This window comes from Kwoniella botswanensis, chromosome 1, assembly GCF_036426115.1.
Source record: "Kwoniella botswanensis chromosome 1, complete sequence".
NCBI classification, from domain to species: domain Eukaryota; kingdom Fungi; phylum Basidiomycota; class Tremellomycetes; order Tremellales; family Cryptococcaceae; genus Kwoniella; species Kwoniella botswanensis.
The window spans coordinates 4823261-4839164 of NC_088599.1; the positions used below are offsets into that span (position 1 = coordinate 4823261).

The window sequence follows — 15904 nt, forward strand, 5'->3', positions numbered from 1 at the left end:
TTGATCATTATCTTATTCATCACCGGAACATCCGGTCTACGGGAGTACTAACTACTTTGAGCGACCGAAATGAGATCTCGACATGGGGATGAGCACGAGTACGGTAGATTAGTTAGATTAGCTAGATTAAAAAAGAAAGACCAAGTGATTTGATTCAACCCTGCCGGCGAATGGTGCTCACCTCTTTATTGCTTCTTCGAGGATTATAGAATTGATTGTCATCGTACGACATGTTCTATCTTATATCGTACCCTATGCAGGTAAATATCTCTCGCCGTTACCTGCTGCGTGTCTTTCGAGAAGGAGAGATGAGTACTTGGTATCGTACGATGACATGATTTACGATAGAGAACTGTTCGATGGAAAGTAATGTCTATTCGATCATGAGTATCCACCTTGACTAGATATATATAGAGGCGAAGTCTATCTACCCCCCTCTTCTTTATCAATCTATCAATCCGACATACTCAACCAGCAACTAACAGTTTAACCTAATTTACCTTCGATCCAATAAGATGAAATCCGCCTCCATTGCCGCTCTCGCCGCCATCGGTGCCGCCTCGGTATCCGCCATGCCATCTTCGTATGCGGCCTTCAAGAATGCCCTTCACAGACGGGCTGACGGTCCTACCGATACTCAGGTTTTGCAATACGCTTTAACCTTAGAGAATTTGGAGAAGAGATTCTAGTGAGTCTACCTTTACATCGTTTCATTCCGATCTCATACAGTATGCTGATCATTTGTACCATGTCTAGTGCCGATGCTCTTAGTCAATTCGACGAAGCTGCCTTCGAGGCTGCCGGATACCCCAACTGGGTCAGAGGTCGACTCAGTCAAATTGCAGGACACGAATCCGATCATGTATCTTTGCTCTCCACTGCTTTGGGTAACGAATCAGTCGCTGAGTGTACTTACAACTTGTAAGTGACCGTCTCTCCCTCTACCAGTCAGCCAATGAGCCAAACTGAATCCGTATCTTGTCACATTTAGCCCGTACACCGACGTCAAATCATTCGTGGGACTCGCCACTCTCCTTGAGAATGTTGGTGTCTCCGCCTACGCTGGTGCAGCCCAATACATCTCCAACAAAGATTACCTCACTGTCGCCGCCGTCATCCTCTCTACCGAGGCAAGACATCAAGCATGGGAATCATCCGCTGTAGGAGGATCAAACCCTTGGGGATCAGCTTACGACACTCCTTTGGACTTAAACATGGTCTACACACTCGCTTCAGCATTCATCACTTCTTGCCCTGACTCCAATGCTGCTCTCCCTGTCAAGGCCTACTCCACCCTTACCGTTGGCGATGGCTACGCTGCCGGATCACAAGCTTCATTCACCTTTGACGACTCTCACACCGCTACCAACTACGTTATCTTCTATGAAGGTCTTGGATCAAGAGCCGTCCAACTTGACGAGAACGACCAAGCTACCATCCCCTCTGAACTCCAGGGCGTAGTATACGCTCTTGTGTCTACCTCTTCCGACCCCAAGGGAGTCACCACCGATAACATCGTTGCTGGACCTGCTATCTTGAACTTCCCATTCGGAGCCTGGTCTGAGAACCCTGCTTTCGCCGGTTAAAAGGTCAATAATTGATACACGGACATTTATGAATATGTAGCTTTGGATTGATCGGAATATGAAAAGAAGTGAGAAGAGGTAGACCCAGAAGTAATTTAAATATAGTATAATTATAGTTTGGTATGCAAGGCAGATTAAAATGTATTGTCTATCTTTTTTTAACCTATAACGCCATCTAGAGTCAGTCTTATCAGTCAGCAAATGATCAAAGAGCAGTAAATTCGAACATCGTCTATTATTGATCCCCTCAGTACTAGGCAAATTAGTTTTAAAGCTCAGGTGTACAAGGGATTTCTAATGCGAATGTCAATCATTGACGTATGCCATTCCGAATCAGAAAACTTATGGTGGACAGATCATGCTACACGAGATGACAAGTTCCTTACACTGGTCATAACTCTTCTGCAATCTATGATTTGTATACTGCTTAACATCTATATTTGATTTTCTCTACAATGTTTAACCGTCGTAGGCAACAAATTCAATTTCAACATCGGTACCTCCAGCAGGAAGTTCAGCAACTCCTACACAGGTTCTAGCAGGTTTGGGTTCGGGCATGAGTTCCTTCCAGACCTATGTTACAAAAGGCATATATAAGCTTTTGTTTGCCACGACAACAGTGCCTTAACATACCTCGTTGACAGCGTTGAAATCTCTCGAAAGGTTTGAGAGGTAGATGTTGGCCTTGACGACGTTTTTGAGTGACATACCTGATCCCTTAAGGACGGCATCGAGGTTCTATGAGGGGATTGAATTAGCAGCTATCTATGCATGGGGTGATGCAAGAGATAGCTCACTTGGATAACTTGTCTGGTCCTGTCTTGAACCTGAAAGAGTATGTCCCTTGACAATCAGCTTTCAAGAAACCTCCATAAGCGAGAAACAGCAACTCACGGTACCTTCGACCATCTGACCTTCCTTGGTCATACCTACTGATCCAGAGGTATAGACATAGTTTCCAGCTCGGACAGCTTGGGAGTACTAAGCTGTCTGCATCAGCAACATGATCGTAGTAGTCCACGAAGCGGCAAGGCAGACTCACGATTCCAGGAAGAGGAGCAGGAGCGTCTTTGGTGAGGGTGTATTCGGCAGGCATTTTGATGTGTTTTGGTGGCTTTTTTATATGAGTACGAGCAAAGTCTGATTTGAAAGTGGATTCTGTTTGCAGATAGAGAAAAGAAAAGAAGAAAAAAGAGAAAAAGAATGATAGGTAGCTTTTTCAACAGCAACATGAATACAGAGGAGTCAGTCGGTTAATTCGACCGGGACTCACCGATCAAAAGTGGGGGAAAGTGGGGGGAATCAATCGCGCCTAAAAAGTGATGTGGTTGGTGTGCCTATTGTCAGGTGGTTTGTAACGCCGTTGTTTCCCGGCCAAAATGTGACTTGAGCGACACGCATGAATTATCCATCTTGTTTCTTTCTCTTTCAACCGCATGAGACTGGATGTCATCGTAGTAATGATAAGCCGGTAGCATATGTATCAGTGAGTACATGACTCCTTGTCCTTCCCCCATGCTCCATCACAATCTTACAAGGACGAAACTTGCTCGACATTTGCACGTCAGTACGACAACTCTACTTCCAAACCCTCTTCCATCTACTTTGATGATTTGGGAAGAAGTAGAGTTTGAAGGCGTTCACTTCGCACTATCTGACTTTATCATCGTCTCTTCACCTTCTGATCCCTTCTCTAGAAGTGTTGTAATGTAATTCGCTGATGGGATTTACAGTTTGTCATAGTTCATGCAACCTGTTTACCATTCAAATCCTCTATACCCTTAGCGCGTAGCATTTCGGAATCTTCTTTATATCCTTATGATCAATACGCTTTCAGTCCCTCATCTGAGTAAGGTCAACCTTTTGTTGTACCCATATTCAAGGTGAGGTTATTATGTTACCAATACATAATAAAGCGAAGAAAGAATTAATTCGTCTTGACTGGGCATGTCCTCGTTCGTTTACTTTTTACCCCACTGAATGTGGGACTAATCAGTCTTGTCGACATACCATATTGTACTATATTGTATTGCAATTTATCATTGATCTGTCTATGCATCGTGTATCGCCTGTCCATTTGTCTGCTGTTCTTCGGCATGCAAGGAAGTTAATCCTTTATCATCCTGCATCGAAACTTTCGGAAAGTGGAGGAAGACCTTTGTCATCTCAGGCACAAATCAACACAATCCACTCTTGCAGCTCAGGTTATATTTCATCTGTGTCCATAATAACCACAGGACGTAGCTATACCGTCTACATCCATCAGACTGCCTACCGACATGCTTAAAGACATAGTCGAACGACCCTCTGAACCACCTTCTGCCCCATCTGCACCGACGCCCGGAGGAGCTGGGTTTCCCGTCGCCGTCCATAGATCTCAACGCCCTTCGGCTTTCGCAAAAGCAAGACAACAACAGGCGGTTCGACAATCTGGCCAAACCTCCAAGGTCGTAGGAGAAGGCAAAGCAGTGGATGTAGTGCCCTCGATTGGTGTCTCGACCACTCCTCACAATGAGGGTGTTTCATCCCAGGGGAACTTGTCAGAGATGGAACAAGTGAGACGGAGTGTTGAAGTCGAGAATACCCGAAGAGTCGAGGGGATGTCATCTGCAGAAAGGGAGGAGGAGGTCGAAGAGCTCAAGGAGAGATTCGGTCGTGGGATTGTAGATCTCATGAGAAAGAGGAAAGAGGCTAGGGAGGGCAAACTTCCGGGAATTGGTATTGAAAATATAACCACATCGAACGAAAGTGGACCGTCGTCAAGACCTTTCGATTTGACGGACGCTCATAAGATACTGGACGAAGTGTCAGAGGAGAACAAGAGGAAAGTAGAGAGTATGGACGATCTAGAACGAGACCAGGAAGTAGAAGAATCACAAGAGAGATTTGGAGGGAAGTTGATGGATGCATTTAGGAAGAGGGCAGAAGCGAGGATAGCGTCAAGAAAGGGCAAGGAGAGAGAGGGGGATGGACGACCTGCAGCTACTGCACCGACCACTAGGTCCAGTGATCGTAGTAAGTACCCGCACAGTCTTATCAGTCATCACGGTGGTTTCTAATTGTATTTTGTTCCGTCAATCAGCTACTACATCGTCTACCACAGCCCCTTCCGTACCCGCCAAACCCAGATCACAACCTCGCACCCACCCCGACGACCCTTCCCTATCAGGACTTAAAGCATATTTCCCCTCCGTCCCCTCTGAATCATCCAAACTCGCTTGGCTCCAACCTCTTCCCCCTTCCACCAGCTCCTCAGCGAATTCACCGCGATTCGACCTATCTGGAAGAATTCTCTCAGCAGCTGAACAAAGTGAACTTCCCTCTCATCTCGGACTGCATCATCATGGCTCGTCACCTGATTTAGCAGGATATACCATCCATGAAATCCTATATCTATGTAGATCAACTGTGCCGAGTCAGAAAATCACTATGATGGTTCTGCTGACCAAGGTATTACGAAAGTGCAAAGAGGGAAAATACGATGATGGAGTTATGAAAGAGATTGAGGAGAATGAAAGTATGAAGAAAGCTATTGACCTTGGGGTGGAAATACTTGCCGGATTATCTAGAGGTATAGGTGTCATTGAATCTGGAGTGGAACTGCTCTACGAAGCGGTAAAGGGATCAAGTTGGACTTGTTTAGATGACAACCAAGATCTAGATGGACCTACACGCTTTAAACCAGATGATCATGTCCTGTCGATACCTTTCGAAGATGTTTTACCTAGATTGAAAGAGTTATTATCGATCGAAGATGGTTTATCGACAATGACGATCTGGCAACTTCTTCGAATACTCAGGAGAACCACTTACATCTCAAAGGACCTGTGCGAGGTCATTTGTCCGATCATATCGTCGATTATCAAAGTACAGGTGGTAGCTAAACCTTGGCCACCTACGACCACCACCACTTCTTCTCTCAATCGATCATACCCTTCCATCGAAGCCCTCAGGTTGTTGAGAGACATGATCGTATCTTCAAGAGAATGTGCAGAGGATCTAGTGAACCAAGGGACACTTGAGGGAATCTTGAAATTCGTAGTAACCGCTACGTGGGAAGATGAACAGTCAAATTCGGAATATACCTCGTATTCACTTCAACTAGCTTTAGAGGTATTGAAAATCTTCACTTCTCTTGGGAAATATGGATTAGCCTCTAATACCTTGACGTCTTCGTCGGAACTATGGTATCTTCTAGGTAAATGGGTTCACAATTCTGCCAATAAACAACAATTGGCAGAGGAAGAGACAAAATTGTCAGAGGGGTATTTCAAATTATTGGAAATTTGGATAATATGTGCTATCGATCCTCATCGAACTACACCGGAACATGATCTCACTTGGGCACAGGTATCTGCTATGAATTATCAGGATGAAGCGTTATCGATTTTGCAGTCTCCGAAAGACTACGATATACTTGCGTCTAGCTTGGAAATGCTCGGCGCGTGGATCAAGGGAGTCAAGATCAATGGTGTGAGAGGCGGAGAAGAGGAGAAGGGATCTTTGTTGGAAGCTCTCAAGGAGACACTGCTTGAGAGTCTTGTCTTGGAGATAACGCAAAAGGATGACTGCGGAAGATCGGATGAAAGATTACTTGCAGCTGCTGTGCAAGTCCATCGACTACTCTCGTCATCTCGAGGACTGTTGTTCTCAATCGGGACCATCGACGGACTGCGAGCGAAGATGCCTACGTCGTCCCGTCATTCATCCAGATATCTCACTTACCTCCAATATGAACTTCTCTCACACACCGTCCCCACACTCATCACATCCGAATGGCTATCCCAAGCATTCAACTTATTCCGTCAATTCCAAATAGGTGATGAACCATTGGCTTTAGATTTGCTCGACATATTTCTTAAATCGGATTTATCCAGTCTTCTTCCACAGATCAAAGAGATAGGTCATCCGGATGGCGTACAAATTCTTCGACCTTTACTTCAATATTCGATCTTACCCTCCTCTGAATATGTAGTTGGGCCCCATCAGCCTACCCATCTATACCTCAAGGCTACTACTACTCTCAGACCACCGGCCTTGGTGGAGAGTAAAGAGAAACCTGCTTTACCCGGTTTACCATTAAGGGGAGATTACTTCTTCTCCCCTCTTGATGAATTGCTCAGATCCGGTACAAGCGAGGCCTTACAGCAGATCCCACCTGATTGGAATGCCACGGAAGTTCAAATCACCCGAGCGACTTTGGTATTGGCGAAATTGTTCTACGTCAATACTAATGGAGCGAAAGGTTTAGGATCGAAGGATAGAGCAAGATTGATATTGGGTTTAATGAAAGTCCATATGCTGGAACATGGACAGACTTCCTCGAATGTCGTTGATGAAGTGGAAGTTTTCAGAGATAATGTCGTGTCGTGTTTGATGAGGGATTTAATCGGTTTGCTGATAAATACCACCATGACTAAGAATAGAGAAGAAGATCAAGAGAAAGATGGACAAGGGCGAGGACAAGGTGAATTGGAAATCATTTCAATACCATTCTTGGGAACAGGTGTACCATTCTATCAATTTTATCAAGATTTCCTACAACTCTACGAATCAATATCATTCTCCGATCCATTATTTACTCAATTATTACTTCCTGTGTTATCGATGGATTATTCGAGGGATTATAGGAAATTGATCTGGGTGGATCATCATTCCTTACTCAAGAATATCCGCACAAATCTCAATCAAGTACCGGTTATTGGTAGGATGAAGAATTATTATGAACCTCAAGAAACAGATCAAGAGATATTAACTTCCTACGCTAGAGCGGTCGTTTCGGGTATGATCAACAGGGAGAAGAATGAGTTTATATGGAGTATAGCGATAAATCAATTTTCGGGGTTGTTCTGGTTGACGAATAATGACGGAGATGGTGAAGGGATGAAAGAGATGAGAGTAGGGTTGATGGTGATGATTTTAAGTAAAGGGTCAGATGATCTGGTTAGAAGTGTGTTAACATGGGATTCTGATCAAAGGAAAATAAATAATAGTTCAGATGGAAAAGAGGAAGAGAAGAGGAAGGAGATAATTGGGAAGTTGATTGGTGAGAGGGGATTAAAGAGGATTGAAGGAATGATATAATAGTTGAAAATTACGACTAAAACGTATAAATTACTTCAAAATGGTGCATGCATCATTTCTTATTATGTCAGAACATTCATACTCATTGATCAAGTCAGACTGGCAACTTTACAATAAAAAGCGTTATACTCGTATTACATATACATCTTTTATCAATTCCACTAACCTTGTAGTTCTTGTAAAGTAAAATGATCAAGCGAAAACCCAATGTACGTATACTCGTTAAGAGTCCAAGGGAAAAAAAAAGAAAACAATTTTCAACTAATTATAGACAACGAAATGAGAAGAAAATAGAAAGGGGTATATGTATCACCTATCAACCGACTTGAGAAGCTGGCAGATAGATGATGTGAGACTGGGTATATTTATATAACTTTTGATTGATGTAGATCAACTACGATAGCAAAAGACACCTTTCAATTATTCACAGTGAAAATTTTTAGGGGACGTAGACTGAGATCTATTGACCCTGGATCGACCTTCTTCGAGATCTCCTACTGAGATGAGCAGATAATGCCTCACCAGCTCTAGGGAGGAGACCTCTCTTCTTTCGCCTATGGCCAGGAGATATCTTGTCAGCTCAAGCCCGCATTTCTGGCAGAAAGAGAAGCCCCGAGTTTCACTCACTTGCAGTACTTGGCACTTGTACTTTCCGCACCCTCAGCCTCAACAGCAGTGGTGGCCGGGGTAGTAGATTCGGACGCAGGGGAATCAGCAGCAAGCACAGGGGGAGTAGAAACATCAGATTGAGATTCATCGTCCGTGTTCTCTGAAGCTTCATGATCTTGAGTTTCCACCGTGCTCTCTTCATCTTCAGTCTGACCAGTGGTCAAAGTGATCATATTTCCAATAGCTGGAGGTTTGGTTCCAGGAGCCAGAGAGTTGATGATCGCTTGCCAGTTTCCTTTGGTCAATTGGTTCTTGTTTGATCCTTCTGATCCCCACCATCCCAATCTACCGGCACCGGTGTCTCCTACAGAGGGTATAAATGTCGTAATGTCTGCATTATCTTTCAACTCGGCGAGAGCAACGGGGATCTTGTTTCGGAACTGACGATTAAAATCCGTACATCAGCATTGTGGTTATACGTTATACGGTGAGGAAACAGTTTTTACTCACCTTGAGATTCTCAAAGTATGCGTTGGGGAAGACATATCCAGGCTTAGGGGTACTGGAACAACCGGGTTTCTGGGTGACATCATTCTTCCAAAGTGGATTACAACCTGGTAATTGAGAGATAGGTCGCCACAAGCCGACTTCCTCATCAGGGATCTTTCCGTCTAATCGACATTCCCATGAATTAGGTTCCGACTTGGTCTTTTTCAATGGAGCGCAAGCATCGAGGTTATCTCCTGGACCTTTGCCATATCCACATTGAGCGATGGCATCCTTGAGTGTTTGAGGCACCCATCCGTTGACGAAATCGGCGTGGAAGTTGTTTCCTGTACAATCACCGTTGGAAAGTACCAAAGTACATTCGTCGTTTCTCCATGGATGATCGGCGTCGAGATAATAGTTGAACTGTTAAGTTAAATCAGCAAGGTATTCCAATGAGAATAGGGTGTATGATACTCACTTCCGCAAAGATGGTGGGGTATTTGATGGGGTGGGAAGCAGGACAAACGATACCGTTGGGATCATCGACAAGACTTGGTCCATCATAAGATTGGGGCCAAGCCATGTGTGAGCTAAGTGTGATGATAGTCATATTAGCTACCAACGCCATACAGATCAATAGTGTTTCGTACTCACAAATGATCGGAAGAAGAAGTAGCACCATTTGCTAGACCACAAGAAGGGAAGTAGATACCCATCGAAATGGAGCCACAACCTCCAGGGTGAGAAGTACCGTTGGGTAACCATTGAGTTTGGAGACCGTGATCACATGAGATCTTGATACCTAAACTTTGCGTGGCGGACAAATCCCTTTTCATGGCTAATCCTGAGATCATGTTGAGACCAGGTGGGAAAGGTTGAACATCCTTGTTCTTGTTGAAGTAGTATACTCTGACACCACCGAGCACAGGGGTGAAAGTGTTATTGGGATGTCGGTAGTACAATTGACTAAGTGGAATACAGCAATTGGTCAGTCACCTTTTGGGAAGGAAGCGTGATCCAGTGAGGAGAATGAGAACCCACGGTGCCCAATAATTCGACTTGTCATCACCGATGATAGTTGAGCTACAAGCGGCGTTGAGCTGAGTCTGAGGATCGTTCAAATGCCCTAACAGTTGATATATCGTCAGGGTAATGTATCACTTCAACTACTGAAGATGCGATATTTGGAAAGCGGAAAATCCACTCACAGTTGAAATTTGATGCGCCGACCACACGATGTACGTGACCCGACACGTCGTTAGGATTGACTATAGGGTCCATCCTACTGATCGTGAGCGTCTGAAGCTGAGTGACGATCCAGTGGTCTGCAGCACCGAGGGCAAAACTACTCATGATAGCGGAGGTGGCGAAAAGGGTGTTGATATAAGAAGATAACATCATGCCGTTGAATTTACCTGACTATTGTATACGTGGTGTAGGGTGGTTCGACCAGCGAGAGATTGTGAGGGCGTGTGTGTGAGTCAGAGAGGAACGAGGGTCAGGTCGAGAGAGGGTAGTAGGTGCAGTTCAATGAATCACTAAAATCGAGGTTTAGGTTCACTGTGGATTGAGTTTAGATTGATCTTCGTGCGGAGCAACCTAGGGTGATTGGTGGTGGGTAATGGGTTCGGATTCGGGTTCTTGAATGTTTTGGTTGTTGACGTTGATAAAGGAATGTATGTTATAAGCCGTGAGCTGGCGTCGAAGTTGTTATTTGACTTTTTTGATGTTTTCCGTTCTGTGAGTGTCGGTCTGATACAACTAATCGATAGTTGTATCAAAGAAGGAAGCAGAACGTGTTGATGTAAAGAAAGTCAAAGGTCGGCGTGTAATTTCGTAGTGTAGACGACGGCTGTGGTGATATCCGTTTTCTTTTGTAATAGAAACCGGAGTGGGAATGGGAATGAGAATTAATTATAGGATGAGTTTGTTTGGGTAACAAAAGAAGAATGGGAAGGAAAGGGGGGTCGTTGAGTATATATGTATAGTAGCTCAGATAAGAGGGTACGTTGTGTTATCTATTGTTTGTACGTTGTTTGATCGATTTTGACTTTGATTTGACTTTGATGAGGAGAAGAGAAAGGAGTCGTCAGTGGGTCCAAGCGCAAGTATTTATACCCTAACAACCACACACGGATACACATCGTACACACATCAAAGGATCTCATGATACCACTTGGCGTTGGTATCCCATTAAGCTCCCGGCTAGGCTCTCTCAAACGCACGCACAATTCCCACTCTACTCGTTCCTCTGCTCCTCACCTCCCGCACATTACATCAAAAAGTCAATCCCAGATAGACTCTTGAACATGCCTTGTCTTGAAGCTTATGATGATGACTAATCAGTGAATTGGTGCGTGGAAGGATAATGATAAGAGTATCCGTGCGGCGTTTCATGTTTACTGTATGTGTGTGTATTGGTTGTTTCCCCTGACTCGCTTTTGCCTCATGTCCCCTGATCGATACAAGCGAGGTTGTCGAGATTGTTAGAGGTATTCACCCTTGACTCATTAGACTATTTTTACCTGGTTGATATCTCTGGGAGACTCACAAACATCCATCTCCACGTCCATCGATTCGGTTAGTTCTGTTCTGTGCGTGAGAGAGATGACGGAATATAATGTGGCTAAAACCAACGTTGAAAAGCTTAAATCCAGTGATGTTGTGTTGCTTGTTGTTTTACGGTATGGGTGGATCTGCCTGTGTTTGAGATTCTAGAACGAGGGTCCATCCTTTCGTCGTGCAGCAAATAGGTGTTGTTTACACGATCTCGAATCGAGGCGAGGCGAGGCGGCAAGGTCGAACCTTCTTTCCATCTCATGTGAATAACCTTGATGGGAGAAACATGGTTTAGGTATGTTTGTGAACAGAGAAGAGCAAACGGAAGCAACCAAAATTAACAGAAATTCCTCCCTGGAGATATTCGAGAACAGCGTCTAGAATGATGAAACGATCCACGTTCCTTGCTCAGTGAATAGTGCCATTCAGGGACTTGCTGTATTGAACAGCAATGTCCAACACAGAGATCTGGAAATGGCATACAGTATGTGACGCCAGCAACTCAATTGGGGGTGGATCAAGCCTCACTTTAGCATGCTTAACTTATGCCAATGTTCTTTTCCCAATGTTGTTTATCTGAGTGTGAGGCCGAAATGAGGAAAAGATACTGCCCGATTCATCTATACGGACATATGACAATGTCAATTTTGAATATGAATATCAGTAGCTGGATCCATCTCTATTCCAATTTGCCAATGTTGGCATATACAAAGTATAACTTTACGTTATATAGTTTAGGATGTTTTGTTTCATCTCGCTATAACTATCCTTATCCTAAACTTCCAACTCTAGCAACGCCGTGCATCAGGTTCAGGACCAGGACCACTCCGTTAGTCCGTCAGAACGTCAAACCGTCTTGTACAGAATTTTGAGTTTTACTGAAACCGATATCGCATTTGGGAGAGATACTACGAAGTCATCCGAGGAAGTGGAAGAATCATTGATTGATACTGATTCCTCATCAGCGTGACTCATTCCAGAGGAAAATGTGAATGCGAATCTCAGAACGTGCTCAACCGCGGAACGGAATGGATACCGGAGTCGAAGCCCTTTCGCCACTCATTTGATTCATTGATGATATACTACCTGTATCGCTCTTGTAACGGAGTCCGTCGTTCAAATTCTTAATGTTCAGTTCAGTTTTTCGCCACTTCCCGCATTCGTTCTTATAATGAAGATCCCCTCATCTTATCGTAAGTTGCGATACATGTCTAATAAGAGACAGAAGTGACGAGGAACGAGTAGGTACGCCGTTCGTCAGGTCAGGTCATCATTTCTTCTCCGTTCCGTTGTATACAATACTAGCCGAGTACCTCACAAGGCATTCATTAATTCATCGATTCATGTGTTCATTCATTCCTTCAAACCATATTCCCAGACCCACTCCGCCGTCTTCCAAACCATCTCCTTCGAAACAGCATGACCCGTCTTCTCATCGACGTACATCTCCGCTTTCCCACTCTCACTACCATTAACGACATCCATGATCTTCTCTATATCCTTTAATCCTTTGTCTAGCGGTACCAACTTGTCGTGTCCTCCATGAATAGTCAGGATCTTCTTACCTTTGTAATTCGAGTGATCGACATCACCTTCTAGGACTGGCACTAGCGATGGAGGATAGGTAGGCGGCTCGAAAGGGATGTTAAGTGATTCGGCTCTTGGACCCATGTATTTTGGGAATGATTCGAATGGCAGACCTATGATCGGTATGCCGATACGGATACGGGGCTCTACGAGGAGTTACGAGGTTCATTTCAGTATGAGGGTTTGATAATGAGATATGAATGAGCAGATGTAGATCCCCCTCGGGTTGGTAGAGATGACCTACCTTCCCGTAGCAATCTCCAAGCGACATGACCTGAAGAATCGAAGAAGAGTATGATCAGTACAATATCCTCTTATGGCTAAAAGAAGGCTTGAGGCAAGTGAGAGGAGATGCGACTGTAAGTGTAATATTCACCTCCAAGTGAGATACCGGTCACTATCCATTCTTCAACCTTCTTCTCGCCCATCGGAAACAGGTAGGCAGCGAGGAAATCGATGATAAGCTGGATATCTTGTGCACCGCCGTCTGGAAGCAATGAATCAACTTTAGCACTTCTCCGATCCAAGTAGATCGTCCTGCTCGCGTCGGGATGAAGTACAATCAGTGCGATACACTTACACACTTTAGCTGCCATGTCGATTCTACATCATTATATATAATCTTCTCAGCAGAGGAAAAGTAACACTCTCCTGAAGTAGAGAGAACGATAAGATCGGATAACTCACAAATGCCTTGGATTCTCATCATAAGCCAAATTCGCCTTCTTATCCGTTATCCTATTCCCATGATTTCGTTGATCCTACACGCCGTTAATCGGAACATCAACACTCAGTCTGCTATAATGGGTGTGAGGTGAGATGTACGTTGATACATACCAAGGTGACGATCAGCAAATCCCTCTTTCTCTCTTCTTTCGGTTTTGAGTACACTTGTCCTAATACCCCCTGAGAAAAGGTGATCATGTTTTTCTGACTATTCGTTCTACCATGAGCTGCGACCTATACCACATGCATTATGAGTTAGCTTTCTTACATTTTTCGATCATGAAAATGATTAAGGAATAGGAGCAAGCAAGTGTGGAAGTATGAAGGAGCTCACCAGTACAGCCAGTGGCCTATCACTCCCCTCGAGCTCCTTCAGTCCATATACCCTAAGGTGTAATCCCACGATGTTCAACTCCGTCACGCTCGAGTCGGGATGACCGAAAGTGAGAGAGGGTTCGTCTGTCTTGTGGATCACGTTGGAGGACATGGTATCGGGATCGTGGGCTATGAAGGTGTATAACGGTTACAAGCTATGCAAGAGAGATAGATATCGATTAGACAGTCGAGCCATAAATCATTCATCCTATACTCCTTTACCTCTGCTGGTCATGAATAAACTGGTAGACTACGGCTTCGACCGGCGGTGTGGAGCCCCACTCGAGCATGATCTAAAACCCTGAGCCACCCAAACATACCATACAGCAAAAGAAGCGATCCGAGCTCAAAGGATGGAATTCGTTCGTGACATGATATTGCAGCTGACCAAAGCGTAGTATATAACACATATCATTGCATCATACATTGTTCTATACCGTGCAACTACTTCTCATTTGGCTATCTCTCCTTCAGACAGGATCATCGCCAGTCACATACACGATCACGAAAAGGAAGGGCACACCCACACTCGAACAATGGCCGAAACCAAACCCTCTTCTTCCGCTGGGATCACCTCGTTGAGAGGGCAGAATCTCAATGCGGTGATCAAGAGCGTGGATAGTGAGTGATTGGTTTTAATGGTACAACAGTGGTCTATGAGGGGCAATGAGTGTGATCTGTAAGAGGATCCTGTATAGAGTGATGAAGGGTGATAGCTCAATGCGCATTCGGATGAGGTTGAGAGGAATTGGGGATCGTTCTTCCTCAGATCTTCTCTTCACCTTTGACGTGAAGAATATATAACGATATCACTACGAATGATGAATGCTGAGTGCTGATACACCTTCATCGACTTAGTGTCCGAAGAAATGCAACAGAAAGCAGTCGATATCGTCGTGCTTTCATTAGAGAAACACGATGTAGAAAGGGATATGGCAATGTTCATCAAAAAGGAATTTGATAGGTTGTATGGAACTACATGGCATTGCGTAGTGGGTAAGAAGTGAGTTCAAGGTTCTACATCGGTTTTGATCTAGTCTAGATATCACGGAATGGATTCAGCGGATGGGAAGAGCTGTATCATGATGATCATCATCGTCAGTTGAACGTTGGCAAAAGATCAAATAAAATAGTGTTGGGTAGTATGCTCAGGATGGAGTATCTGACGTCGACGAGAAGAGCAAGAGCAAGCTAATAAACGATAAACATATGGCAGTTTCGGTAGTTTCGTAACTCACGGTAAGTCCCAACCAAATCTGGTGGTCCAACTCATACTATTGTATGATCAATCTCCGTAGCTAATTGAAATATGGGGTCATCTGCACGCAGAAACCAAAAACTTCATTTACTTCTACCTCGGTCCAATCGCTATACTCTTATGGAAGACTTCATAACCTATCCATGAGATGTTCACCAAAAGTATCCGTTCCATCATCACGAACACAACAAAATAAGCCATGTACATCGAGAAGGCTCGCGGGCAGAAGCAAGGGGAGTATGTGAAGGGCCAAGGGGAATCTCTCAGGATACAACTTGTATATAATACTATTACACCATGTCATACCAATCATCATCATCATTGTTGTCACCTTGACTGACTATCATGGGATCATAATGGGATGACGGGTAATGAGAGGATGGGAGAAGGCATCATGTCGTCAGAAAGTGCCCAGTCTGATCATCGCCTTCATGTTGTATTTGCCAGACGACGCACTCAGAGGCAAGAGAATCCGCCAACCCAACAAAGGACCTGGAACGAAAAGGTACACTTCAAGTGAAGTTCATTCTTCCAAAATACGATGAGTACATATAAAACAGCAACAGACCGCAGAACCCAATTTGTTATTTATTCTAAACGAATTTGTCTCAGATCCCAGACCAAGACCATG

The 15904-nt window shown here is 44.3% G+C and overlaps 6 protein-coding genes across 6 annotated transcripts; 3 read left to right on the forward strand and 3 right to left on the reverse strand.

The window, feature by feature from the left end:
* Positions 1-515: 515 nt before the first annotated feature.
* On the forward strand, positions 516-1586 carry L199_001842 (uncharacterized protein; the record flags this gene model as incomplete). The annotated part of the gene is made up of 3 exons (XM_064887595.1): positions 516-688; positions 757-921; positions 992-1586. 3 exons carry the CDS (start codon positions 516-518, stop codon positions 1584-1586), a joined length of 933 nt encoding a protein of 310 aa, XP_064743667.1.
* Positions 1587-2045: 459 nt separating this feature from the next.
* L199_001843 (uncharacterized protein) lies at positions 2046-2682 on the reverse strand (the record flags this gene model as incomplete). Its single annotated transcript, XM_064887596.1, has 5 exons — positions 2046-2159; positions 2220-2324; positions 2384-2413; positions 2481-2567; positions 2629-2682. 5 exons carry the CDS (start codon positions 2680-2682, stop codon positions 2046-2048), a joined length of 390 nt encoding a protein of 129 aa, XP_064743668.1.
* A 1183-nt stretch (positions 2683-3865) lies between these two features.
* L199_001844 (uncharacterized protein) lies at positions 3866-7670 on the forward strand (the record flags this gene model as incomplete). The annotated part of the gene is made up of 2 exons (XM_064887597.1): positions 3866-4601; positions 4669-7670. 2 exons carry the CDS (start codon positions 3866-3868, stop codon positions 7668-7670), a joined length of 3738 nt encoding a protein of 1245 aa, XP_064743669.1.
* Positions 7671-8130: 460 nt separating this feature from the next.
* L199_001845 (uncharacterized protein) lies at positions 8131-10169 on the reverse strand (the record flags this gene model as incomplete). The annotated part of the gene is made up of 7 exons (XM_064887598.1): positions 8131-8224; positions 8298-8719; positions 8790-9191; positions 9247-9358; positions 9423-9734; positions 9810-9894; positions 9977-10169. 7 exons carry the CDS (start codon positions 10167-10169, stop codon positions 8131-8133), a joined length of 1620 nt encoding a protein of 539 aa, XP_064743670.1.
* Positions 10170-12680: 2511 nt separating this feature from the next.
* L199_001846 (uncharacterized protein) lies at positions 12681-14127 on the reverse strand (the record flags this gene model as incomplete). Its single annotated transcript, XM_064887599.1, has 7 exons — positions 12681-13060; positions 13159-13188; positions 13291-13401; positions 13495-13517; positions 13602-13675; positions 13752-13874; positions 13975-14127. 7 exons carry the CDS (start codon positions 14125-14127, stop codon positions 12681-12683), a joined length of 894 nt encoding a protein of 297 aa, XP_064743671.1.
* A 424-nt stretch (positions 14128-14551) lies between these two features.
* L199_001847 (uncharacterized protein) lies at positions 14552-15409 on the forward strand (the record flags this gene model as incomplete). Its single annotated transcript, XM_064887600.1, has 4 exons — positions 14552-14636; positions 14874-15018; positions 15232-15254; positions 15345-15409. 4 exons carry the CDS (start codon positions 14552-14554, stop codon positions 15407-15409), a joined length of 318 nt encoding a protein of 105 aa, XP_064743672.1.
* Between the last annotated feature and the right edge of the window lie 495 nt (positions 15410-15904).